The 23811-nt window shown below is 61.9% G+C and overlaps 1 protein-coding gene across 4 annotated transcripts; it reads left to right on the forward strand.

Moving 5' to 3' along the window:
• Positions 1-22406, forward strand: DLGAP3 (DLG associated protein 3). Of its 4 annotated transcripts, none has more exons than XM_065744373.1 (12): positions 1-271; positions 12706-12794; positions 15389-16469; positions 17193-17398; positions 18074-18188; positions 18311-18545; positions 18933-19273; positions 19567-19652; positions 20254-20678; positions 20898-20989; positions 21111-21254; positions 21632-22406. In XM_065744373.1, the coding sequence occupies exons 3-12, from the start codon at positions 15447-15449 to the stop codon at positions 21848-21850; spliced, it is 2886 nt and encodes a 961-aa protein (XP_065600445.1). In that variant the 5' UTR covers positions 1-271; positions 12706-12794; positions 15389-15446; the 3' UTR covers positions 21851-22406. The 4 variants fall into 4 exon arrangements, with proteins under 4 accessions (XP_065600445.1, XP_065600448.1, XP_065600447.1 ...); XM_065744376.1 differs by having other exon boundaries at positions 18122-18188; XM_065744375.1 differs by lacking the exon at positions 1-271 and adding an exon at positions 3908-3955.
• Positions 22407-23811: the final 1405 nt, after the last annotated feature.

Here is a 23811-nt window from a genome sequence, read left to right on the forward strand (position 1 = left end):
CGCCTCCCGCTCTGATTCCCGGGGAAAATCCACCGCCGCGTCTTTGGCTGCGCCTCGGCGGCCGCGCTCCGCTCCGCGCTGCACTGCGGGGCCGCCGCCACTCGCATGCTGCCTCCCGCCGCGCTCCCACGCGCGGGGCGCCGGCCCGGGCCGAGCCGAGCCCTGCCGAGCCGTGCCGAACCGAAGCGGGCCGAGCCGAGCCCAGCCCCGCAGCGCCGGACCGTCGGGGGGCGGCCCCGCCGCGGCCGCGGGATGTAGGCGGCGGAGGAGGGTAAGGGCGGCGGGCGCGGGGCTCCGGGGGTACCGGGTGGGGGGCACCGGGTGCTTGCGGAGGAGTATGGGGGTGGGCAGCGGGGGACCGCCCGGGGTTGGTGCCCGGGACACGGGCGGGGGATGCTCGCGGTCCCGCAGCCTTTCCCTCCCGTTCTCTTCCCGCAGCCGCTCCCTGCGCGGTATCCCGCGGGGGACGGTGTCGGCGCAGCTGCGGTCTCGGGAAACGCGTCGGGGATGCGCTGGAGCCGGAGCGGAGCTGGGGGCTGCCGGGTGGGTCGTGGTGGTCGCAGGCACCGCAGTGGGGTGCGCGGTGCCCACCCGAGGGCCGCTCGGTGCTGCTGCGCGGGGGTTGCGATGGGGAGGGCAGGGATGGAGCATCCAGCATCACCCACCCCCTGGGCACGGGAGGCTGTGCCATGGCTGCAGCCATCCCTTGGACGTGGTCCCGGTGCTCACCTGGTTCCGAGGGCTCTGAGAGGGTTTGGGCAGGCCCAGCCCACCCCCCCCCCTCCCCCAGCCTGGGGGTCTCACTTCACGGCAGTCCTGGAGCTGACAGCAGGAGGGCTGTGGGGCTGTGTGACAGCCGTGTCCCACCAGGTGGGTGCAGGCTGGGGGCTGCTGTGGGGCCGTGGCTCTCAGTGCATGTCCTGGCTTTGTGGTCCAACCCAGCCCCGCAGTTGGGGTTTATAGGGGATGGGGTCTGGGTGCCTCTCCCCTCTCATTGCCTTCTTTTCCCCGGATGATCAGATTTTGTCCCTCCACCCTGTGCCAAACCTGCAGAGCGAGTTGGTGCTGGGATTGTCCACATTTCCCATCCCGTGACACTCAGCCCTGCATGTCACCCCCTCCTGGGGCCGAGCACGAAGCCCCAAGCATGCAGGAGAGGCTGGAGCCGTGCATGGGCAGCAGCAGTCCCCAGCAGAGCCCGGACCAAGAGCTGAAGGCCTCCCCCACTGTAAATGGGGGCAGGATTCGGCCGGCAGCGCAGATTCCCCTTTAGGAAATGGATGTCATTTCCTGTCTATCTCGGTCCCTCGCCTCTCAGCTCTGAGCATCCTCAGCACACGGCCTTCGAGGACACGCGGCCGCGGGCAGCGCTGCCAGGAGGTGGGCACGAGGCATGCCACCCCTTATCTGAAGTGTGCTGTCAAGAGCTGGCAGGGCTGGAGGGAAAAAATCGCCATCAAAGTGCAGAGCTTCCCAGCTCGGGGATGGCATTATTCCGGGCTGCGTTACCCCACTGGTGACAGAAGGGGCAGTGGGGGGGGGGATGCGGTGCACGGGGGCTGCTCCTCTGCCTCCACATCGGCAGCTCAGGAAGGAGCTGACACATGGAGTTCCCGTGGCTGTGCCCACTCGTGTGGGCAGGATCTGGCCCCGTGGGTTCGGTGCCCATGTGCTGCGCTGCGGTGGGGCTCCATCTCCAGGTTTTGCAGACGTTCGTCTCTCTTTGATCTGCTGAGCTGAAACCCTGGATCCCACCGAGGCAGAAATTGGGATCTGGAGCCAAAGGTGACTCTTGGCCCTTGTTTCTGTTTCCATCATGGGTGAAGCTAAAATCTGGAGGAGAGCGATGCAAAGGGCCTGGATTCGGCTTGGGAGCAGAATGCATGGCGTGTGCTCCTTCTGACCATAAAATTGGATTTCCTGACACAGTGTATAGAGGCCCAAACCCCGGCAGGGACCGTATGACAGGTCAGCAGGGGTGTGGGAGCCCCACCACGGTCCTGGCTGCCTGCTCCGAGCCGTTGGCAGAGAGTAATAATAGTAATATACGGTGCCATCGCCTGGGAGAGCGCAGGGCTGGGAGCTAAGAATAGCAGCAGACGTGCTGCAGGCGGGGGGCGGCGGGGGGGCCGCGAGGCACAGGTGGATGTGTCCCAGCTATGGGTGGATGGAGGTGGACGGTGCATCCTTTGCACAGCCCTCCGTGGGGACGGTGATGGGATGGGGACGTGTGGACCCACACTGTGCCCATCGGAGCGGCCCTGGGGCTCTGCAGTCCCAGTGCTGACTATGGGGGCACGGCGCAGGGGGGCCGGGCTGCTCACTGCCAGCTGTGGCAGCAGGGCCGGTGCCCATCAGATTAAAGAGAATTAATTCGTGCTTTCCACGTTTCTGTGGGACCGGGGGTGCTCCGGAGTCCCCCGCCCCGCCAGCAGATGTGCTCCTGTGCCAAAAGCCTTCCCTAAATCCCAATTAGATCTTGCACGTTTCCCCCCACCCCCCACCAGCTCACTCCTCCCCAAATGCTGGAGTTGGAACGAGCCATGACATGGTTTCTAATCAGCTTCTGAATTCATATTTCTCTTGGCTCTCTTTGGAGGAGGCTTTTCAAAGCCTTTGTCTGATGCCGCCCGAGCTCTGCAGTTCTCGATGCCTGAGCAGCTCAGTGCTGCTCATGGGAGCATCCGGGAGACCCTACACAAACAAAATGCTGTTTGCAGCAGGGAACTCGTAGGGATGCACACCAGCACCCAGCGATGCTGCCAAGAGTGGGAGCAGGGGCACTGCCTCCCCACCACCACCCGCAGCCCCAGGAGTGGTGCTGGGCTCGTGGCACTGCTGATGGCAGTGCTGCACCGCTCCTGTGCCCAGTGCTGCGTGCCCGGTGCATTGCTGCTCTTGGCTCCATCCCTGTCACCCACCGCCTGTCAGCAGCGAGTTGTGGCTCTGAGCAGAGCCAGGGGATGCAAACACATCCCAGCACTGCCAAACCCCAATTAATAACCGGTGAATCATGGGGCCGCTGGAAGAGCAGATGTTGGCGGCGTGGCTGCCAGCGCTCGGTGCTCACCGAGGGGCTGCTCGGCCTCAGCCCCACAGCTCGGCAAGCAGGAGCCACTGGGGCTGGAAGCAGATGAAGTTTGAGGTGGGCAGAGAGGAGCTGGAGAACAGCCGGGCCGTGGGAGTGCGGGGGTGCCGCGTCGGGAAGCTGGGGGTACCGAATCCCGGGGGGGGTACCCATCCCCGGTGCTGTGCTGGGGATCCTCTGCCGGGGGATGCTGAGCCGACCCTTGGGGGGAAGTGGTGTGTGTCAGGGTGAGATGGAGAGCAGTGCCCGTGTGTCACAGCGCAGAGCTCCCTGGGGGTGGGGGGAGTGGGCTGGGGAGGTGTGGGCATGCGGGGGGGTGAGAGCTGCGCGTGGGAAACGCGGGGGTGCTGGGGGGTGCGGGGTAAAGCTGGGGGTTGCAGTAAGGCTGAGGTGTGCGGGGGTGCTGGGGGGGGGCGGGCGCAGCACCGTGGGAGCAGTGGGATGCGGGGGGTGCTGGGGGGGGGAGTGCGTGCTGCTGCGTGCCCACCCGCCTGCACGGCGATGCGGCGCTGCACGCGTGGCCGTGGCTCCGTCCATCCCTCCGTCTGTCGCTGCACAGTGATGCTCAGCGCGGGGGGAGGGGTGCGGGGGAGGGCAGCCCCCGCCGGGAGCGCGGCCGTGTGTGGGGGTGGTGGGGGTGTGTCCCCAGCGCGGAGCTGCGCTCGGAGGTGCCGGTCCCGGCTGGGAGCGTGGCCACCGCGCTGCTCTGGGTGGCTGTGACCCTGGGGACACCTCCGGCCTCACCGTGGCATGGGCGGCCCGAAGAGGTTCTGCGGGAGGAGGGAGAGCCGGGCCGCCGCGGTGCTCCCATCTGCTGCTTCCCACCGACAGAGGATGGGCAACTTTGCGGCTTAGCAGCTGGGATTGGTGAGTGGGGTGCGGGGTCTGGGTCCTGCAGCCCTGCAGAGCTGCTCCTAACCCTTTCCTGGCCGAGTCCCCTTTGCTGGCAGCCGGCTCCCCTCGGTGTGCAGCGCGTGGCTCCCGGCCATCCCTCACCCAGACGAGCTGGGTTCTCCTCCCTCCCTTCCCCTGCAGCCTTGAGCTGTGCTGGGGCTGTGCGTGCTCACCCGTGGGCTCGTGGTGCTCTCCCCCTGCAGACACGGGGCTTTCCGTGGGGATATTTGTTCAGATCAGCCCCCTCTGTGCCACGTTGGGCTGAGTGTCCTCGTGCTGTTGCTGGTGCAGGGCAGGAGGGCTCGGGCTGCATGTGAGAGGCTGTGCTGCACTTTTGGAGGTGCCGTGGGAGCGGGCGGCCCAGTGTGTGTTGGGAAGGGCTGTGTTTGCCCACCCGTTGCATCCTGGAGGGGTTTTCCTGCTCCAGCAGCGGATTCCTGTGTCTGGGTGATAGGGCTGCACTCTGCCATGTGCTCTGGTCCCATGCATGGAGCTGGGAGCCCTGCACCTGCCCGCCTGCCAGGCGGCCCCGCTGCCGTGAGCAGCACAGCCGGTGCTGACAGCTGCACCCCGAGCCCTGCCTGCCTCTGCTTCACTCCTCTCGATGGCAGCCGGGTCCCTCTGTGCCGCTTTCCCCTGCCACCGTGCCTCCACCTCCAGTGTGTGCTCCGGGAAGGGAAACTGAGGCAGGGGGAAGGGATGAAGCAGAGCTCTCTCAATCCCCGCCATCCTCAGGCTCGGCCTCACCCCTCACCCTTCGCCCCCGGGTTGTTTTCTCTTGCTGAGCATGCACCCTGTGATGTCGAGACGAGGGCGTACCAGGACATGGCCCGTGGCAGTGCCCACACCGGTCCTACCCGAGAGCCGTGGGGCCGCCCGGTTCCACCCACAGCTGCACGGAGCCTGCGTGGCCCTGGGGTGCGAGGGGGGCCGCAGGGCGGTGTGCTGGCCGTGGTGGTGGCAGCCGTGGCGACGTCTCAGTGGTTGGATGTGTCCCGGTGGTGACATCTCGGTGGTTTGGTGCTGCCCCGGTGGTGGCCGGAGCTGTCCGCAGTGCTGCGCCCGGTGTGGCTGTGATGCATGGCCGTGTGGTCCAACGCTGCTCGGCCAAACGGGACAAGCCGTGGCGTGGCCGTGTGTCCCTCGTGAGGGTGCGCTGGGGCTCAGGAGCCCCCTCCCCCCACCTCCACGGGGATGTCAGGACCCCGTCTGCCGCTGCCCTTTGATGTGCAGCAGCTCCAGCCGGGCTGGCAGGATGGGCAGCCAGCACTGATGTGCCGACACACACACCCTGTGCACCCACTGCTAATTACCTGCCGGGCAGGTTGGATGGGGACGGGGTGCGGGTCGGGCTGGAAAGGGTGGCAGAGCCACCTGGGGACACGGGACACTCAAAGCTCCGTCTGTTTTGGGGGCCTGGAGAGGTGCTTTGGTCCCCAGGTGGGTGTCCTGACCGACGTGGTGTCTGTAGGGCCGGGGGATGCAGTGCCAGCTCTGACCCTGCACCGGGTCCCCTATCACTGTGACAGTGTCAGTGCTCCGGGCACAAAATGTCACACCATGCAAATGAGGCTGCGGGAGCGGCTGATTGAAGGGCCCTGCCCCGCCTCGGAGTTGCAATCAAATATGCAAATGGCTCCCAGGGAGGCTAGCGAGGGCTAATAATAGCGGGGGGGGGGGGGGGGAAGAGGGAGGGAGGCAGCGTGGTGTTCCTTGGGTGGGTCCTTGTGTTCCCAACCAGACGGGGATGTCACCCTTCTGCCAGCTCCGGAGCGAGCACTGGAGCATGGGGACAGCTTCAGGAGCTGTCCCTGCACCTGCTGACCCCAGGAAGCCTGGGGGGCTCAGTGTGCCCCCACCGCAGCCCCCTGCCCCTGTTGGCACTTCGGGAGCTGGCAACCGCCTGACCTTTGTGAAGAATCATGGAATTAAGACTGGAGACAACAGTAACTAATTATTCAAAACCTGAACCTGGAATAATTAGCCCAATTAACAGTCTCAGGTGATGTCGTATCCCATCTGATAACAGCCTGAAGAAGAAGGAAATTAATTAACCCATCAGGCTGACATGTGTGGGGCGCGGTGCCCTCCGGATGGCAGTGGGGGCATTTTGGATGCCCATCCCAATGGGCGGGAGGGGGTCCCACTGCACTCTGGGGGCTGCGTGCAGGGGTCGTGGGGCTGGGGGGTGGGTGGGTGGGGGCAGCTGGGTGCAGAGAGGGGGTGCCCCAGCCCGAGGCCGTGGTGATGGGCAATGGGCCGGGGCTCAGCATCCCCTGGGAACGCTACCGGCGCAGGTTCGTTAGTGAGACGGCAGCTGTAGGCCTTTAAGGTTGCTGTGGAAACGGTGGTGCTCGTTATGGAGCAGAGCCTGCTGCTTGCCAGGCAGCCCCCCCCGCTCTGCAGGAGGGGGGGACCCCTGCCTGGACACGCAGAGTGCTGTGCTTGCGGGTCCCCCTTTGGGGATGGGCGGGGGGGGGCAGGGCAGTGTGCAGCTCCTGCAGACCACAGCCCCTCCCCTGATGCTCTGGCACAGACCCCGGTGAGCCCCGACCGTGAGCAGCAGTGCCAGGACTGCATGCACCCAATTGCACACACATGCACCTGCATGCACACAGTCACACCTGCATGCACACAGTCACACCTGCATGCACACAGTCACACCTGCATGCACACGCGTGCTTGCACAGCACAGGATGCTCACCTCCCGGGCACCACAACTGTGCCCTCCACCTCTGCACGCTCCTTCCTTGGCCTAAATGGGGTCCATGGGGACAGCTGTCCCCTCCCCTCCTCCCCATCCTCGCACCTCCACTGACACGTGGCACGCGGCCTCAGTGCCTCTCTGAGCTTTTGGAGTTTTAATGAGGTAAATGGTAGAAAAGCATCGTTTGCCCTAAATGCCCATCCCTGCGTGAACTGCTGCGCACGGCCCAGCAGTGCCTGTGAGCTGAGGGCGGTGTGGGGCTGTGGGTCCGGGTACAGCACCTGGGGGGAGGAGGAGGAGGAGGAGGAGGGCATTAGAGAGCATTTGCAATCATTTTCCTCCTCCCCTCCAAGTGTACAGCTTACCTCAGCGCCTTATCAGCCTCCAATCTCATTAAATCGGGCAAATTGTAGCATCTGATATTTTATGGAGATTAAGGTGTGCACCCAGACTCTATAATTATCGGCAAAGATGCATTTGCAGTACCTTGTTGCTAGTAAACAAAAAATAACTTCGGATCAAAGCGCTTTTAGAGGGAAATAAATCTGCCCATGGAGCCCCAGTGCGATCTGTGGGGAGAGGTGGACGGGAGCAGTGCTGCCCTGCGTGGGCCATGGGGACACACAGAGCACGGAGGACACGCAGGGTGATGGGGACACACATGGCCATGGGAATGTCCCCAGTCCCACGTGGCCACCACGGATCCCACGTGCCAAGAGCTCAGTGCTCGCAGGGATGGCCGTGCCCTGTGCCACCTGTGCCATGTATCACCCGTGGGTGCCCTCTGCTCAGGGCGCAGGATTTATGCTCACCCCAGCGCTGCTGCCGTGGGGTTGGGATTTATTCATGCCAACACTGGAGCCTCCTGCCAGAGTTGTGGCCCTCTATTTGTCACCACGCTGCGGATTACCGAGGAGGTGACACTGTTTTATCGCTGCCCAATGTGGATTTATCCGCGCAGCAGGACCCTAGCTCACCACCCGTGTAAATCACTGCAGCAGCTCTGCACGTGGTAACTGAGGGATGTTTGGTCCCCGCTGCCCTATGGGACAGTTCTGGGGTGCCCTTCCCCAGAGTCCCTGGGGCACTGGGCACATTCCTTCTCTCCATCTCATCTGCTGCCCGCTGAAACGCTAATAAAATGGTGATAATGCCGCAGATGTCCTCTGGAAAGGGCTTTGAGACAGATGAAAAGCCCTACTTAAGAGGGAGGCCATTATTATTAATAACTTGGAGCAAGGCTGTAAATTCAGCCGACGCAGCTATTATGGGAAACGGACCTGCTCCCACGCCGGCCCCACAGATCAAAGGTGCCCGGGTGTGGGATGGGGATGGGTGAGTGGGGGGCACATCCCTGTGCCCAGTGGCAAGACTTGTGGCAGCTCCCAGCTGCACTGGGCCAGTCCCTTGCTTTTATGGGAAGGAGGGAGCTGGGGCTGTGTGCAGTGCTTGTGGCATCTCCTCCTGCACAAAGGGATGTGGCCAGGGTTGGGCACCAGGCTGAGACCTGGCTGCAGCTTGGGACAGGGGTGGCACAGCCTGGGGGGACCTGGTGGTTGCCTGTCAGGGAGCACTGGGGAGCTGCTAGACATGAAAAATAAACCTATGCAACTCCAGCAGCCATCAGCCAGCTCAGCAAAAGGAGTGGATCCCACTTGGGATCATTTTACATCCCTAATTTCCACCCTGCACTGCACCACAGCCTGCAGGATCCCATCCAGGGCCCCCATGGGTGCCAACCCCATGGGCCCAGGGCTGGGGCAGGGGATGCTGTGGGGTGCACAGGGCTGTGGGCTCGTGGTGCTGCCTGCGCCCAGCTCGGAGCTTCTGCGGGGGAACGAGCTTTGATATAAATATCTTTTTGCTCAGCACACGACCTACTTTCCAGACAATGCCATTAGCCTCTCGACTCCCTCATTCATCTTCCGCTGTCCTTCCCTCTCTCGTGTCCCTGCGCTGCTCTGCGCACCCACTGAGTGGGGAGGAGGGATGTGTGCATCGGGTGGCACCATGGGGACCCTGTGCTGGGGCCACCAACGGTTCCCCGGGCTTCAGGGGCTGTGTGCCTGGCCCCTGATCTTCATCCCAATCTGCAGAGGGGTCTTGGTCCTCTTTAGGGCTTTTCTATCCCACCCAGAGGGCGCTCAGCTCTGGTTGTCCCTTGCTCCTGTCCCCAGCTCTGGTCACTGTGCCCTGGATGGCAAACAGCCTCCTCCAGAGACAGCTTCATCAGGGATGAAAGGGAGCATGGCAAAGCAGGCAGCAGCCAGGTGTCACCTCCGAGCTGGCACACAGGCATTGTGCTGGGGGTCAGGAGGGACCCAGGAGCACCCCCAGCATCACGGCCGTGTGTGGATGTCATCAGGGCCATCCCTGGGGAGCCGCCTCGTGGCAGTCCATGCTGTGCCCTGCAGCACCCGCTCACCTCCATGTGCTGCTAGCGCTCATTCCCCCGCAGCTAAAATTAAATATGCAATTTGTATTGCTGGTAAATCCTGTAAATCTCTTTTATCTCTAAGCTCTTGTCGCAGGACTCTCAGGGGTGTAATCTCCGCGGGCCCCTCGTGCTGCCCTTTGCAGCTCACTCTCTCACGCTGCTCTCCCCTTCTCTCAGTGGCAGTGGGATGCTCAGGGGCTGCAGCAGAGCAGGACATAGGGTGAGCTGAGCACCCCATGCACAGCCCAGCCCAACCCTGTGCCATCCCCATGCTGAGAGTAATGGGGACACCAGTCCCAACGGAGTGACCTCATCTGTGCCGTGCCCCTCTTGGCACAGGGCTGTGCTGTGCCCAGCACTCATGTCCCCCCCACCCGCGTGCTCTGCCCCACGCTAAGAGCATTGTGCAGAATTATGTATTTAAATATTTAGGTTTTCATCAGCTTTGCAAATTAAGCCCATCGATGAAGGTGGCGGTTCAGGTCCTCGCTGGTGAGCGGTGCTGTGCGCTGCCCAGGGCTCACTGCAGCCCCTGTCCCCACCGTGGGGCTGCAGCTGGCAGTGGGGTGCAGTGGCACAGGGTGTCCTCTGCTGGGGACAGCAGGATTGTCACTGCAGGTTTGCAGGGCCTGTTTGCTGGAAACGGCGTCGTGAGCTTCAGAACAGAGCCGGTGCTGTGAAGTTAATAGGTTTTTTGGGGTGGCATTTGAGGTCGGGGCACGGGATGGCATGTGCAAGCAGACCAGAGAGCAGCCCCTTGGCACGGCTGCGTGCCCTGAGCTCACGAAAGCAGCTTTGAAGCGATCCCCAGCTTAAGTCATTACACCGTGTGGCCGGGGAGATAAGTGGCTTTGAAGCAGGCGCAGCACTTCCCTGTGTTGGGAATGGGCTGAGTTGCAGTGCAGGTGGAACAGAGCTGCTGGAGTTCAACTGGTTCTGCTGCAGCCCAGGACACAGCCTTCCCTCTGTGCTGGGGCAGGACAGTTTGGGGCACGTGCAGTGTGTCCTTCCCTTTGCTGCGGGTGAGCACTGGCTCTCCATCCTGCTGGGCTGTGGGAGCAAAGCTCTCTGTGGGCACTAGCAGCGATGGGCACGTGTTGGTGTGCACGGGAGCCCTGTGCTGTTGGTTTGTTGGTGGCACCGAAGGGCGGTGCTGGTGGAACATCCTCGTGCTGAATGCTGAAAGGAGGGCTGAGCTGTGGGAACACCACCACGCACCGCTTCGCTGCTCAGGTGCATTTCCTCCCCGGCTGCCCCTGTCCTAATTACTCACTCATCCCTAATTACTCACTCCTCCCGACACTCTGCGGCCGCTGTGCTGGTACCGTTGGTTGATCTGTGGCCTCGAGATGTCCTCACTGGGGAGTGGGGTTGTCCCCTGGCCCTCTCTGTCCCCTCCTGTGTGCACGGTGGCTCTTGGCGTCCCTGTGGGGTGCTCACATCTGTTTTCCTCCTGCCAGCCCCATCTGCTCCCATTTTTAGGGCTTTTGCTGCCTGTGAAGCAGCTCACTCGCAAACTGGGGATCTGCTGGGCTCCCTCCTCCTCCACACCGCAGTGCTCTGGCCCCAGTATGAGCCTGCCAGCTGCCCCAGGGCTCCAGTGATGGCACATGATGCTGGTGGGGTCCTGGTGGCCTGCCCTACCCCCAGCACCAGTGGCATCAGCCGGCAGCAGTGGTGGGGATCCCGGTGCCGACGGCTGCGTGGGATCCCCGGCAGCTGGGGCATGGCACGGCAGTATTTCCTCGCTCTGCTCAAGGAGTAATTGCTCAGATGGGGACTTGGGGCAACTCCCATCCCTCTCCCGGCATGGTAATGAGTCAAGAAGCCTCAAAGACAAATGGCTCATTAAGAAGCAGTGCTGCATTGCAGGATTTTTCATCCCACCAACCGCTGCATCAGCAGAGGCAGTACCTCGCGCGCTCACTCTCCCCAGCGCTGGGAGAAGGAGCTGTCAGGCAACCGGTGCCAAAACTAATCATGTGCTTAATCAACGGCTCCCATCAAACGGCCCGTCCTCAGCACTGGGAGTGGGACGGATGGGAAGCACAGCGCTTGGGGTCTGGGGTCACCCCAGGGATGCTGAGCAGCTCCTGAGCTTTGTGGCACCGGATGGATGTGGGCAGCTCCAGCTGTGCTGCCCTGGGCCGGGCTGAGCGTGTCCGGCCCCAATGGCTATCGCTGGCACTGCTCACATTTGCAATTCTTCAGCTGATATTTGTCCTTCATGACTTGTTAAGAAACATCCTCATCCCTTATTTATTGCCACATGCTCCCTGCCCCTCGCCATCCCTTCCCAGGCAGCCTCTGCTCTCCTCTTTTTGTTTCATTACCGGTAATTTGGTTTCTTGATTGCATCACATTGGCTGTGATCTTTGCATCCTGCTCGCTCTCTGTCCCAGGTTGGCTCCTCTGGATGTCCATCCGAGCACTCAGCAGGGCCTGCACAGCCCCAAACCCTGCTCTCCTGGCTGTGCTCAGTGCTGTCCCTCTGCTCCGAGCTCCAGACCGACCTTTGTCCACCTGCACGCCGCTGCATCACGGACATTGCACTGCCTTCAGGAGCCAGCTCTGCTCCTGCCCCACTCAGCACTCCTCTACCAGCGGGGCCGGGGTGGGCTCTGGGGATAGGATGGGTCTGCAGCTCCATGCAGCCAAGCAGGGCTGCTCTCCACCTTTGTAGGGAAGTAATTACTTCCAGGAACGACAAACTTCTGACTAATTACACTCTTTCCGTCCGGCCTGACACAACTAATGAAATATCTGTGAGCTGCTTTCAGCTAATTCCACTGTAAAGAAAATAATTACTCGATGCAGAATTACGTACTAAATTAGGTGATTCCTTTCCTAAGCCCCATCCCAGGCTGAGTAAACTTTACTAATACGGCCTAATAAAATAACGGACTAATTAGTAATCAACTAAAATATTTGCTTTTCTGCAATCCTTGCTTACAACTGGTCGGGGGAAAGGTAAATAGATGAAAGGTGTGGGTGGGAGCGACCTGGCAGTATTCCGTATTTATTTTCATCCAACGACCGTAGATCAAATTTGCTCAGCTCCAAAGTGGGAAGAGCGTTATTTTTTTTCCAGGCTCCATCTCGCACGCGGTGCCGGGAGCTCAAGCTGCGTGTTTGTTCTCTCTTACTTTCATCACAAGCCATAAAAATCCCCAGCAGGAGCCGCGCTGGCAAACTTGTCGCTAATTTGCAAAGCAGAATGGACCGGGCTCGCTGCGCATCTCCGCCGCGTGAGCGGCCGCACAAAACCACTCTGCTCGCGCTGGTGGCAGGAGGAGCCTTTGTGGAGCATATGGACGGCTCCAGTGCAAATCAAAGTCAGTGCTGAGGCGGCTGCTGGGCAGCTCCGGCGCCCGCTGGCAGGGGATTGCATAAGAGGATGTGGCTGGGGATGGGGTTGGGGCGTTGCTGCGCCGAACATGTGCAGGGCTGTGCTGGCCGCGGTGCTCCCCGGCTGCAGGAGGGAAGGATGCGGCGCTAAAAACCCACGGGGATTTGGGTCAGGCTCTTTTTGGGGACAACCACCCTCGCTCTTCCTCTCTGTGCTTCATCTTCCTGCAGAACTTTTGCCCTGGGACACGCTGCTGGAGGGGACGTTGGGGTGTAAGGACATGAGGACGTGAGGACAGCATCCCCCTGAGCGCCGGGCGGTGAGTGCGGGGGTCCTGGCTTCTGGGGTTGGACCTGAGAATGTGGAAAAAGCCTTATTTTGTGGCACTGGGGGACGTGGCTCAGTGGGCATAATGGGGATGGGTTTAGTGGGCGTAGTGGGGATGGACTCGGTGATCTCAGAGGTCTTTTCCAACCTCAATAATTCTACGATTCTAACATAGTGTCAGAGCTGGGTGTTGCAGCAGTGTTTGCAATCCTGTCCCCTTCCCACTGCGGGTATTGGGGGTCTGGGCTCTGCTGGGGGTCGCACACTGTCCCTGCAGCCCTCAGCATCGATGTGGCACTGCTGGGGCTGAGATCTCGCCATGCTGTGCTGGGAAGCAGAACTGCCTCTGCCAAGGGCCCCTGTGGGAAATTAAGCAGGGGGGCAGAATTTGAGCGAGCCCCACAGTGCCCGGGGTGATGGGTCCCGGTCCACCCGCTGCTGACCCTGGGGTGGGGAGAAATGCTGCAAAAGCAAAAGTCAGAAGGAGGTTGGCAGCAGGGGAATTGCTGATGGGAGTTTCTCGAGGCTTTGGATGCAATAAAGGCAAGAAGTGAGTTATTTGTAATGGTAATTACACTCTTCCAGTTTATCCTAGCACATAATTGTGTGGGCGGTAGGTTCCCAATGGTGGTAATTACCCTGGTGTTAAATGGCACAAAATTCAGACGGGTGCTGGGTTTTGTCCCTTTTCTGAATCTGCAATGGGACGTGGGGATGGGAGCACCCTGCACAGCAGTGGTCCGGGTACGTGGTCCATGCTGAGACCCAAGGGAGTGCTCCATCTGCATCCCCATCCCCATTTCCATCCCTATCCCTGTCCCCATCCCACTGCTGGTGGCTGCAGGAGAGCTGCGGCACTGCTTCACCAGCACGCTGCTTTGTTTAATTCCTCCCATTCCTGAGCACAAAAGCTCACCTGGCTCCTAATAATGGGCTGCTCGGCTGTTTTGACTCCTTCTTCCCAACACCATGGCAATATTTACTTCAGCTGAGCACTTCCCTCGATGAAATTGAGATGATAGCTCAGCCCGAGGCATAGGTGGGGCTGGGAGGGAGCCTGCAGCCGCTACCCATCCATCCACCCATCCATCCATCCATCCATCCATCCATCCATCCATCCATCCATCCATCCATCCATCCATCCATCCACCCATCCCGCCCCCCACCCACCCCTCTGTCCTGCTGCTAACTGCCCTCCTGTTCCTGCATCCCTCCAGCCTCTTGCCTGTGCCTCATTCCAGCTCTCCCAGGAGGGCAGAGGCATTTCTTCTTCTAGCAGGCTGCTGCTTCCTTCGTTTAAGATGCAGCAATTAGGGAGCTTCGTTAGAGCAGGAGTGAGATTGTGAGGGCGGGAGGGAGATGAGTGAGGCCAAGCGATGCAGCCTTGATGTTGGGAAGGAAGGCAAAGGGAGAGGCTGGGGGTGGCTGGGGGATGCTCCCTGTTGCACCTGCAGCCACCAGACTGTACTCAGAGGTGTCGAGTCCCCGTTCCCTACTGGTGCTCCTTGGGCACAGCCTCTGTGTCCCAGCACACCCCAGAGGTTTCCCATTTTCTCCCTCCTGCTCCCCATCCCATTGCTCCATCCCCATGCTCCATCTGGGCTCAGTGTGGCCCCACAGGGCTGCTCGTCCCCACTGTCCCATCTCCCCCCGAGGGTTGTCCCCAGGCATGTCACCGTGGCCAAAGGCTGCTCCACCTTTCCTGAACCTGATCGCGGAGCTGGGGTGCCCACGGCATCCTCCCGAAATATGAGAACAAGAGCGTTAATTGATGCCAGTTAATTAGCCAAGTTACACTGGAGAGTAAGTAATTTCCTCGTTTACAGTCATACCCAGGGCAGAGCCTTCGAGGGGCTGCAAGGAAGACAAACCCCTGTGGGGCACACATGTCTCTGGGCGTCCCTGTGGTCCTGTACTGCATCTGGGGACATGGTGAGGACAGAGCCAGCCCTGGGCCGCCGTCACAGGGGGCTGATGTGATGCTCAGCATTTTGCTTAAGAAATGGTGAAATGAGAGCTGTGTGCGGGTGGTGGCACTGCACGGGGATGGCTTTCCTTGATCTGCGTCCTCACTGCCAGCGGGCACGTGGTGGAGGATGGCAGCACTGGGAGGATGTGAGGTGTCAGTATGAAGTGGAGTGGTGGGAGGACGGGCGGGATGGAGATGTCAGCGCAGTGCGGCCCCCCCCCTGCCCCCCGCTTCAGCTCATTAGTGGCTCTGTGAATTGTAACGGCTGGAAAATGCAGCCAGAATCGTTTTCCTAATGGAAAAACACGTCATAATATTTAGTGCCAGGGAAGAAAACAAGTTTCTGAGGATGTCGAAACATCCTCCCGCAGATGATGATCTGCTTTGAACGCTTCGAGGCAGGCTGCTGCTTTCCCTTAGAAATCCCTGTGATTTAGCATCCCCTCGGGCAGCCTCATGGGGGATCAGTGCCCATGGGGGTTGGGGAGCTCAGCAGGGCTGGATCCTGCCACGCGTGCTTCCTGACCCCGTGCAGCCGGAACACTTTGCCCGTGTAGGAATGGGGGTTTGGGCATCTGGATGGGAGCGTGACAGTGTGCCCGTGCCTGTCCCCGCAGGTGAGCCCGCAGGGACGGCCCTGCAGGATGCCGTGGCTACGGGGCAGGTGCTGACACCATGAAGGGCTACCATGGGGAGCGTAGCCAGACACAGCACTCCTCCGGCCACCGCTGCCGCTGCGTCCCAGAGGACTGCCAGCATCCCGCCGACTACATCCCCCACGGCTCCGACGGCCGCCCGCCTTACCTCCTCAGCCCCAGCGAGCCGTGTTCCCTGGAGCATCCCTTCTGCCCGGTGCGGAGCCCCGGCGCGGCCGGCGAGTGCGGTCCCCTGAGCGATCCGCCCTCCGGCAGCGCCAGCAGCACCTTCCCGAGGATGCACCACGCTCAGCAGCAGCCCTACGACTCCTGCGACGAATGCATGGCGACCGCCCACCCCGCCAGCAAGATCAACCGCCTGCCCCCGACGCTGCTGGACCAGTTCGAGAAGCAGCTGCCGCTGCACCACGACGGCTTCCACACGCTGCAGTACCCGCGGGCCGGCGGCGCCGAGCCGCGCAGCGAGAGCCCCAGCCGCATCCGCCACCTCGTCCACTCCGTGCAGAAGCTCTTCGCCAAGTCGCACTCCCTGGAGGCGCCCGCCAAGCGGGACTACAACGGCACCAAGATGGACGGCCGCGGGGACGGCTACCACCACCACCACCACCATCACCACCACCACCACCACCACCACCAGTCCCGCCACGGGAAGCGCAGCAAGAGCAAGGATCGCAAAGTGGATTCCCGGCACCGGTCCAAGATGATGGGCTGGTGGAGCTCCGACGACAACCTGGACAGCGACAGCAGCTACATGGTGTCTGGCCGGCACGCCGTGGACCAGGGCACCCAGTACTGCGTGGACGCTCCCGAAAGTGCCTTCAGAGACTTGACCTTGAAGAGTCTAAAGAGCGGCGGGGAAGGGAAATGCCTGGCGTGTGCCGGGATGTCCATGTCTCTGGATGGACAGACGCTCAAGAGGAGCGCCTGGCACACCATGACCGTCAGCCAAGCCCGAGAAGCCTACCCCAGCGCCAGTGGCACGGAGAAAACCTTGATGCTTCAGGAGACAAAGGCCAAAGACAGAGCCTACCAGTACCTGCAGGTGAGGGGGGTGGGCAGGGCAAGTGCTGCTGTCCCACAGGACCACGGTTGGTGTTGCCGTGGGGTAAGCTGGGACTGTGTCCCTGCATCCCAGTGGCTTGGGGCCATGCCAGCTCCACGGGTTGCTGCTGTCTTCAGTCCTTCCAGGGTTCCTTGCGGGTGGCACCAAGTTCCTCTGCCATCTTCAGGTCCATGGGCTGGGGCTGAGGCAGCTCTAACTGTGCAGGCTCCTTGCAGCTCTCTGCCCTCTCCCTCTTTTAGGCTTTTATCCCCCCTGCGCCTGGCCCAGTGCCACTGCCAGTCCCATCACGTCACCAGGCTCCCTTCTAGGTCACCTCCCTTTCAATTAAAAGCCAATTAACTCTTTGCTCCCTTTCCCGGGGGAAGGAGACAGGGAGAAGCAATGCTGGGGTGGGTGGCAGTGGGGATATCAGGGCAGAGTGCCGGCCCCACCGCCCTCCTGCATGTCCTGGGGTCACCATTGTGCCACCACAGCCTGGTAAGAGCCTGGTGCAGTGGCACAGCCACACTGGCATGGGTGGGATTTGGCCTGGTCGTGACTGCCGGGGGGGCAAAGAGGTGGGGAATGGCAAGCAGGAGGTGCAGCTGGGACTGCCGGGAGGGATCTACCCTCCTGAGTTTGGGGCGGGGAAGGTAGAGGAGCAGTGCTGGGCTCAAGCTGTTGTGTCCCACTGCACACACCCACACTCACCCCCAACCCCAGGTGCCGCAGGACGAGTGGAGCGGGTACCCGGCGGTGGGCAAGGACGGGGAGATCCCCTGCAGGAGGATGCGCAGTGGCAGCTACATCAAGGCCATGGGTGACGAGGACAGCGCCGATTCGGATGCCAGCGCCAAAGTGTCGCCCCGGGCGGCCACGCGGAGAGACAGCTACCGCCGCTCCTCCAGCGCCGACCAGGCCAGGAGCAAGTAAGGGTCGTGCTGGGCTGCGGGAGGGAGCTGGGCTGCAGCCACCTATGGAGAAGGGGCACACTTGTAGGGAGATGATTGCAGCATCCCCAAATACAGGGAGCGTCCCTGACCCCACTGCACATCGCATGGAATTTCCCCTCTCCTGGTGGCTCTGCACCGGTGGCACTCAGGATGGGTTTTTGGGGTTGGTGGTGACCGTGTGCTGGGCACCTGCTGTCTCTGCAATGTGCTGGCTGCCAGGAGCTCTTGCTGCAGCTGCACTCTGCCTGCATGGGTGCAGAACCCCAACGGGGACCTTGCATGCGCCTCGCTGCCACTGCTTGTGCACGGAGCCCTGCACGGCAGCACCATGCCAGGGGCTGCTCCGCCTCGGGGCTGGCACAGGGAGCCCGCTCCGAGCACCTCCGTGCCAAACCCGAGCAGAGGGCAAGCTGCCAGGCAGGCACATGGAGCACGACTATTTTGGAGGGCTGTGTTCAGCCCCACCTGCTGGGAGCCATGGGGAGCCCCCAGCCCTGCCAGGAGGGTAGGGGCAGTGGGGAGGGCTCTCTGCAAGAGCTGCAGTGGGCAAGCGGGGCTTGTGGGACCATTGCTGCGGCTGCGTTTCCAAATGCTCGGCTTGACTGTGTTGCTTTTGGTGCCATCCCTTCTATTCCCACTGTCTCTCATTAGGTTTGCAAGTAGGCACTATTCTGATTCATATATCTGTAACTGTCCCAGCTGCGGCGTGCCACCTCGAATGCTCCCTCGGGGGCAGGGCTACGGGCGCTCCTTCACCACTGGCCAGGTAGGGTCCCCATGCCAGGCTGGCACCTGGCACTGTGCTGGGGCCACGGGTCTGTCCCCACACTGGGACAGAGGGTGGCTGCTGTGGATGCCACCCCAAGCATCACCCACTGCTCTCCGCAGATCAATGACGAGCTCAACCACCAGTTTGAGGCTGTGTGCGAGTCCGTTTTTGGTGAGGTGGAGTCGCAAGCTGTGGAGGCTCTGGACCTGCCCGGCTGCTTCCGTATGCGGAGCCACAGCTACCTGCGGGCCATCCAGGCAGGCTGCTCCCAGGACGACGACTGCCTCTCGCTCTTCTCCATGTCAGCCCCCTCCGGGCCGCCCATCACCAGCAGCATCCTGAAGCCCGGCACCTGTGAGTCCTGGGGGTGGCGAGGGATCGGTGCCATGAGGGTCCCCGCGTCGCCCCACCTTGCTCATGGCTCAGCCACCCCATGGGATGCCCCTCACTGTGCCCCCCAGCATCCTTCTGCTGTCCTTCCCACACTTTTTTCCCTGTTCGCTTCCCTTTGCTGCCCCTTGCTGCATGCCTGGGTCTGGGCTGCTTTCCTATCCCATTCTGGGGTTAAAATGGCCAAAAGACCGCTCGGGGTCCTGCAGGGCTGCCCCAAATTGGTGTCTGGGCCCCTTGCTGCGGGAGGGGGTGGGCACTGCTCCCCAGGGCCCCCGTTCGCGGTCGGAAATGAGCGAATTTTCTCTTTTTTTTCACGCATCTTTTCATCCTGCGCCTCTCCCACAACAGCCTTCAGTTACAGAAAAGCTCCACCTCCCATCCCTCCAGGAACCAAAGCCAAGCCCCTCATCTCCGTCACCGCGCAGAGCAGCACAGAGTCTGCTCACGAGAGCTACCTGCCCAGCGAGGTCACCCGTGGCCCCGCCTGGTCCAAAGATGCCACGGCCCGCTGCAACTCGGCAGAGAGCCTGGAGAGCTCCAAGGTGACGGCCGTGTCACTTGAACTGCCACCGGTGCAGCCCCGCACCGCCCCCAAACCCTCCACGCTCATCATCAAGGCCATCCCCGGGCGGGAGGAGCTGCGGAGCTTGGCTCGGCAGAGGAAGTGGCGACCATCCATCGGCGTCCAGGTGGGCTTTGCTCCTCCAGATGGGCTGAGATCTGGGTACCTGTGTGCCCAGTCCGTGCTGAGAGTCCATTGCTTGTCCCTTTGCCTCTGTGGTGGCCCTAATGCCACCTGCATGGCCTTGATGCCACTCCTGTGCCCACTGTGGTAGCCCAACTGCCACCCCTGTGTCCATCACAGTGGCCCTAATGCTGCCCCTGTGCCCACCCACTCTCCCAGCGGTGCAGTGCTCTCTGGGCACTGGATGCCCGTGGTGTGGGGCCACCCTCCAGCACGCTGTCCCTCTGCCCCTGGCAGGTTGAGGCTGTCTCCGATTCGGACACAGAGAGCCGGAGCCAGAGGGAGTTCCACTCCATCGGGGTGCAGGTGGAGGAAGACAAAAGGTACGGCCCAAGCTGAGCCCTGCCAAGCTCCTTGGCTTTCCTCCTTGTGTCCCCCAGGGCCCCCCAGTCTGACCCAATTCCTGCCTGCAGCACCTTCTCCCACCTGGCCTTGGTGCTCACACCTCATTGCTGCTAAGGGACAGCCTGGGGAAGGGGATCCCCTGCTCCCATGCTGTGTCGGGGTCTCGTTTGCTGAAGCTCAGCCCCCAGCTCGGAAGCTGCCCAGCTGTGGGTGAAACCTCTGGGCTTTTCTGCAGCTGAACATGAATTTTTGCATGGGGTTGGGCGTGCTGTGAGCTGGGACCTGCACAGTGCATGGGGAGATGAGCGCAGGGAGCGTGCCCACCCATCCTGGTGCACGTTGCTCTGCATCTTCCAGCGTCGTCCAGCACCGGTAGCCATGGAAACGGGCTAAGAGAGCAGGAAATGAGGGACAGGAAAGATGCAGCTGCTCAGGGCTGTCCCTGCAGCCCCACACACTGGGTGTCCCCAGCCCCACGATGGCACCCACAGGGGGACAGGGATAACAAGGATGTCCTCACTGGCCCCATAGCCCCCGGCATCCTCACCACCACGATCCCACACGCTCTCTCTGTCCCAGGCGAGCCCGCTTCAAGCGCTCCAACAGCGTGACGGCGGGTGTGCAGGCGGACCTGGAGCTGGAAGGCTTCGCCGGGCTGGCCGTGGCCACGGAGGACAAAGCTCTGCAGTTCGGCCGCCCTTTCCAGCGGCACTCCTCGGAGCCCGAGTCCGGCCGGCAGTACGCCGTGTACAAGACGGTGCACACGCAGGGCCAGTGGGCGTACCGGGAGGACTACCAGATGCAGTACGATGCGGTGGAGCTGCCGCGCCGTGATGCCTGGGTGGAGCGGGGCTCCCGCAGCCTTCCCGACTCCGGCCGTGCCTCCCCCTGCCACCGTGATGGGGAGTGGTTCATCAAGCTGCTGCAGGCTGAGGTGGAGAAGATGGAGGGCTGGTGCCAGCAGATGGAGCGGGAGGCTGAGGACTATGATCTGCCGGAGGAGAGTGAGTGGGGCTGGGTACCCAGGGCTGCACCGCACTGCTCTCAGCCTTGGAGCATCCCGGTGGTGCCACCTGGCTCAGGGAGGGTCAAGAGGTTGGGATCAGTGTAGACGTCTCTGGGGGCCCCGAATGGTGGAGCAGGGCTCTCGGTGAGTGTTGGGGAGGGGACGGCTGTGTTGCTGTTGGAGACCTGACTGTCTTCTTTCTCCCTGGCACCACCAGTCCTGGAGAAGATCCGGAGCGCTGTGGGCAGTGCTCAGCTCCTCATGTCCCAGAAGGTGCAGCAGTTTTACCGACTCTGCCAGCAGAACATGGTGAGTGCCTGAGCACCACCACAGGGTGAGCTGCGCCTGTGGCTGGTGGGGTAGAGCCAGCACAGCCAGTGTCTGTCCTGTGCACGAATGTGACCAACATGGTCCCTCACCATCCCCACAGGATCCCAACGCGTTCCCGGTGCCCACCTTCCAAGACCTGGCCGGCTTCTGGGACTTGCTGCAGCTCTCCATTGAGGATGTCAGCATGAAGTTTGCAGAGCTCCAGCAGCTCAAGGCCAACGGGTGGAAGATCATCGAGCCCAAGGTAAGGGCAGGGCTCAGCAGGGGCACGCAGGGCTGGTGCTGTGCACATCCCTCCCTTTCTCCTCATCCCTGAGCACATCTGTGGTCAAACCACTGCTGTACAGTTACCGCCAGCGGAGCCAGCGGGTGCTTTTTGCAAACACTTGAAAAACAAAGAACAGGAAAAAAATGAGGCCATTCCTCTGCTGTGATATTGCAGCTGGATTCTGGGCAGCGCCGTGTGCCAAGGGCCAGGCACGATCCTGCACACGTGCAGCTGCACGGAGGGATGCACAGCCTCATCTCAATTGCTCTGACATCGGCGGGGTGTGGGGGGGAGGAAAGGGGACTCAGGGCCGGCCCCACGCTCACCCCGAGGCTCTCCCATTGTCTGTGCAGGAGGAGAAGAAGGTGCCTCCCCCCATACCAAAGAAGCCGCCGCGCTCCAAGGTGCACCCGGTGAAGGAGCGCTCCCTGGACTCGGTGGACCGGCAGCGGCAGGAGGCTCGCAAGCGGCTCCAGGCAGCCAAGCGTGCCGCCTCCTTCCGCCAGAACTCGGCCACTGAGAGTGCAGACAGCATTGAGATCTACATCCCCGAGGCGCAGACCCGGCTGTGACCGTGGCCTCGGCTTTTCTACCCGGACTGGACGGCGCGTCCATCGCTCACTGTGATCAGGGGCCGTGGGGACACCCTGGGGGCAGCGCTTGGCCCACTCACAGCTTCTCTCTTTTCTATCGTAGACGTTTCATGGATCCGACGGTGAATGAGCACCAACCCGGTTCTGCCCCATCCCGTTGCCCCCTGCTCGCATGCCCCTGCCCGTCTCTCCCGGGGTCCAGGGCTCTTCCTTCCCCCTGCCCTCTTTGGGGCCGTGTCACAGCTCTACTATCCCTTGACCCCCACCTTGGTACCCGTCCCATCCAAAGGAGAGGTAACCCCAGCCCCCGGCCCTGCCAGGTGGGATGATATGGGGCCGCAGGCAGGCCCCCCCACCTCTCTGTAACTCAGTGCAATCCCATGGCTGCGGGGATGGACCCCCGAGCCCCCAGCCCCATGCCTAGCTGGAGCCCCGCTCCGCTCCCTGCCTCCTGCCCCAGCGCTGTGGGGAACCCAGGAGTCCTCGACTTATATCCATATATAAATATTACCTAAGGAATAAAACAGAAACTACACATGACCAGAGCTGTGTTCTGGAGGGCGGGATGGACCAGAGCAGCAGGTCTCCTGGCCCCAGTGAGCTGAACCTGCATCCCTTGCACTGAGCAGCAGCACCGTGCTCTCCGAGCCCTTCCTGCCCCTTTTCCCAATCAGTTGCATGGGAACACCATGGGGACAGGGCAGTTGGTTCCTTTGCACCTTGCAGACTGGGCATAGTAGTGCGAGCAAGGCAGCAGCACTGGGGAGACCTTCCTATGCTCATGCAGGACCTTGGTGCAGGGATAGAGCAGGCATGGTGCTGCTGGCCGGGGCTGGCCTCGGTGTCCCCTGCATATGGGGACAGGGCTGCAGGTGTGGGGCAGGAGCTTCCTCCTGAGTGTGAGGCTGCTGAAAATCCCACACAGGGTTGCCCCCTTCTCCCTGAGCTCCTGTGCCCTGCAAGGTTGGGACACCACGGATGGGGTTGTTGTGCCCTTAGTACCCCATGGTGACAGGGGACAGCTTGGGATGCAGTATTTATGCTGCAGGAATTCATTGAAGCCACAAATTCCTCGATGGCAGCTTCCACGGGGGATCTGGAGATGTGACTGCATCCATCTCATTCCTATCCTGAGCACAGCCCATACAGAGCAGGTGCACAGCACATCCATGCTGCTGGCCCCTCAGAGAGGGGCTGCCACGGGGAGCAGCCCCAGCTGCCTGCTCCCACTGCCCCCATGCCCAGGGAACATCTGCCTGCACTGTGACCCCTCAAGGGCTGCCCTCCCCAGGTCCCCTTCTCCCCATGGGTGGGTGGCAGGAGGAGTGGATGCTGGTGCTTCGAGTTCCTATAGGCACCAGGCATCTTCCTAAACCCACAGCCAGCTCTGCAGGATCTGGGGGCGTGGGAGGGGGCTCAGCTTGTGTCCCCTCACAGCGGGGGCTTGGGAGGGTCTCAAGAGCAGGGCAATGATTATGGGGGGGGGGGGGGCTTCGTGCCCCGCCGAGAAGCGGTGCTAAAGGTCCAGGTGTCACTTATTGGGGGGGCAGCAGGAATCAGGATGCTACGTGTGAAGGATGATGGAGGGAGGGGATGGAGCTCCCAGCCCCAGCCACCCCCACAGCGCGGTCCTGCCTCCACCACACCGTAGCTTTAGAGCTGTGCCTGCACAGGGACGCCCCAAGCCCCCCCTTTCCTCTCCCCCCTCGAGACCTCCGGCCCTGCCAGCACTGTACAGTGACCGTGACACGTGGCTCCGTTTTTATTGTAACAAACCTCCGGAATTAATAAAAAGACCACTTTGATTACTCCGGGGCAGCGGCCACCTCCCCGCGGGGACACGGCTGGCGCCCGGCTCGCCTTTCCCCGCTCTGTGTGTACCCTTGGTGTGCGTGGGGCGGGCACTGGGGGGGGGGAGGGGGAGGGTCCGTGGGGTGGGG

The sequence above is a fragment of the Cyrtonyx montezumae genome, unplaced genomic scaffold, assembly GCF_038088225.1.
Source record: "Cyrtonyx montezumae isolate F1298 unplaced genomic scaffold, pur_monq_1.0 scaffold_31, whole genome shotgun sequence".
In the NCBI taxonomy this organism is placed as follows: domain Eukaryota; kingdom Metazoa; phylum Chordata; class Aves; order Galliformes; family Odontophoridae; genus Cyrtonyx; species Cyrtonyx montezumae.

Coding starts and splice junctions, on each gene's coding strand:
- DLGAP3 (XM_065744373.1), top strand. CDS start 15,447: ATGAAGGGCTACCATGGGGAGCGTAGCCAGACACAGCACTCCTCCGGC. Junction 16,470..17,192: donor GAGCCTACCAGTACCTGCAG/GTGAGGGGGGTG, acceptor CCCCAACCCCAG/GTGCCGCAGGACGAGTGGAG. Junction 19,653..20,253: donor CAGGTGGAGGAAGACAAAAG/GTACGGCCCAAG, acceptor TCTCTGTCCCAG/GCGAGCCCGCTTCAAGCGCT.